This window comes from Fulmarus glacialis, unplaced genomic scaffold (genome assembly GCF_000690835.1).
Source record: "Fulmarus glacialis isolate BGI_N327 unplaced genomic scaffold, ASM69083v1 scaffold21928, whole genome shotgun sequence".
Classification (NCBI taxonomy): Eukaryota; Metazoa; Chordata; class Aves; order Procellariiformes; family Procellariidae; genus Fulmarus; species Fulmarus glacialis.
The window spans coordinates 1-1,608 of NW_009226618.1; the positions used below are offsets into that span (position 1 = coordinate 1).

Consider the following 1,608-nt stretch of genomic DNA (forward strand, 5'->3'; position numbering starts at 1 on the left):
ATGCAGAAGGAGATGACTTCATCGACGAGTCGCCACACGGTGGTTGACCTGGTCCGGACGCCCGTCGTGCGCCGCATCTCTTGTTGCCTCTGCTTTGTCTGGTACGCCCGGCGGTGGAGGACATCAGTGGGTGGACAGTTGTTGATCCATCCCGCTATCCACCCCTCCCCAAACACCCCCCTTAGTTGGGTCCTTATTGGAAAGGGAAACTGAGTCACGGTGCAGGACTCGGTCAAGAGAGATCTCTTGGCCTACACGTGCTCCGGGACACAGATCTCCTGGCTGGATCCCACAGGCCAGGGGATGGTGTGTGACCCCCCCACATCCCACCCCACACCTCCTCACCAGTGACATTCGCCCCCCACACCTCACCTCTTCTTGGCCTAGGTTCTCCACCAGCTTCGCCTACTACGGGCTGGCCATGGACCTGCAAAACTTTGACTTCGACATCTACGTGATCCAACTCATCTTTGGGGCCGTGGACATCCCGGCCAAGCTGGTCTCCATCCTCACCATCACCTTCGTGGGGCGACGCTTCAGCCAGTCCGTTTCCCTCATCCTGGCTGGCTTGGCCATCTTGGCCAACATCTTGGTGCCACGAGGTGAGGGCTGCGGGGGGGTGGTGGCAGTGGCTTCCCCTTCGTCTCCAGCCCATCAAGCACCACCTGGGAGGGCCAAAACAAGCTCAACCCATTAAGACAACTCACAGGCCGAGTGATTTTTAGCTTTTTACAGGCGATTTGCCTGAAATCCTGGTGTTTGGCGTTTCCTCTCTCCATCACCCACCATCAACCCAACCCCACGCTCCAACTAGCGACACCAAAGTGAGTCCCAGATGTCCTGTCCTCATCCCCACAGACCTGCGGACGCTCCGGACTGCCTTGGCCGTCTTCGGGAAAGGTTGCTTGGCCGCGTCCTTCAACTGCGTCTACCTCTACACGGGTGAGCTCTACCCCACCGTTATTCGGTAAGGAGCGGGGGTGGAGGTGGCGGGAGGTGATGGGGTGGCCGTGACCACGCCGGCTGGTCCCTCGGTGTTCCACAGGCAGACGGGCATGGGGTTGGCCAACACCATGGCCCGTCTGGGCAGCATCACGGCCCCCTTGGTGAAGATAGCAGGTGAGGTCTTCCCCGCGTTGCCCTTCATCATCTACGGGGCAGCCCCGGTGGTGTCGGGGCTGGTGGCCATCTTCCTGCCGGAGACACGGGACACGGCACTGCCCGAGACCGTGGAGGAGGTGGAGAGCAGGTGGGATTGGAGGGACTGAAGGACAAGGGGAGGGACAGATGGATGGTGGGGAGGGAGAGATGGACGAGCGGAGACAGGGAAGGATGATGGGAGGGAAGGATTGGTTGGCCATGGGGAGGGATGGACGGAGGATTGGTTGCGTGTGGGGACGGGCGGATGGACAGGAGTGGATGGGATTGGACAGAGATAGGTGGATGGACAGATGGATGGATAAGAAGAAGAGTACGGCGATGGATGGATGAAAGGATGGACAGAGGGGTGTCTATGACGATGGATGACGGGTGATGGATGGACAGGTCAATGGGGAAGGAGGGGGAACAGCGGCCTGCTGAAACCACCCCCACCCCATCCTCCCTCTC

General features: G+C 60.1%; 1 protein-coding gene across 1 annotated transcript; it reads left to right on the plus strand.

The window, feature by feature from the left end:
• Nucleotides 1–1,249, plus strand: LOC104080467 (solute carrier family 22 member 6-B-like; the record flags this gene model as incomplete). Its single annotated transcript, XM_009582866.1, has 4 exons — nt 1–101; nt 388–602; nt 859–967; nt 1,046–1,249. Coding segments are annotated over exons 1-4 (629 nt in total), but the record flags the coding sequence as incomplete, so codon positions are not given.
• Nucleotides 1,250–1,608: the final 359 nt, after the last annotated feature.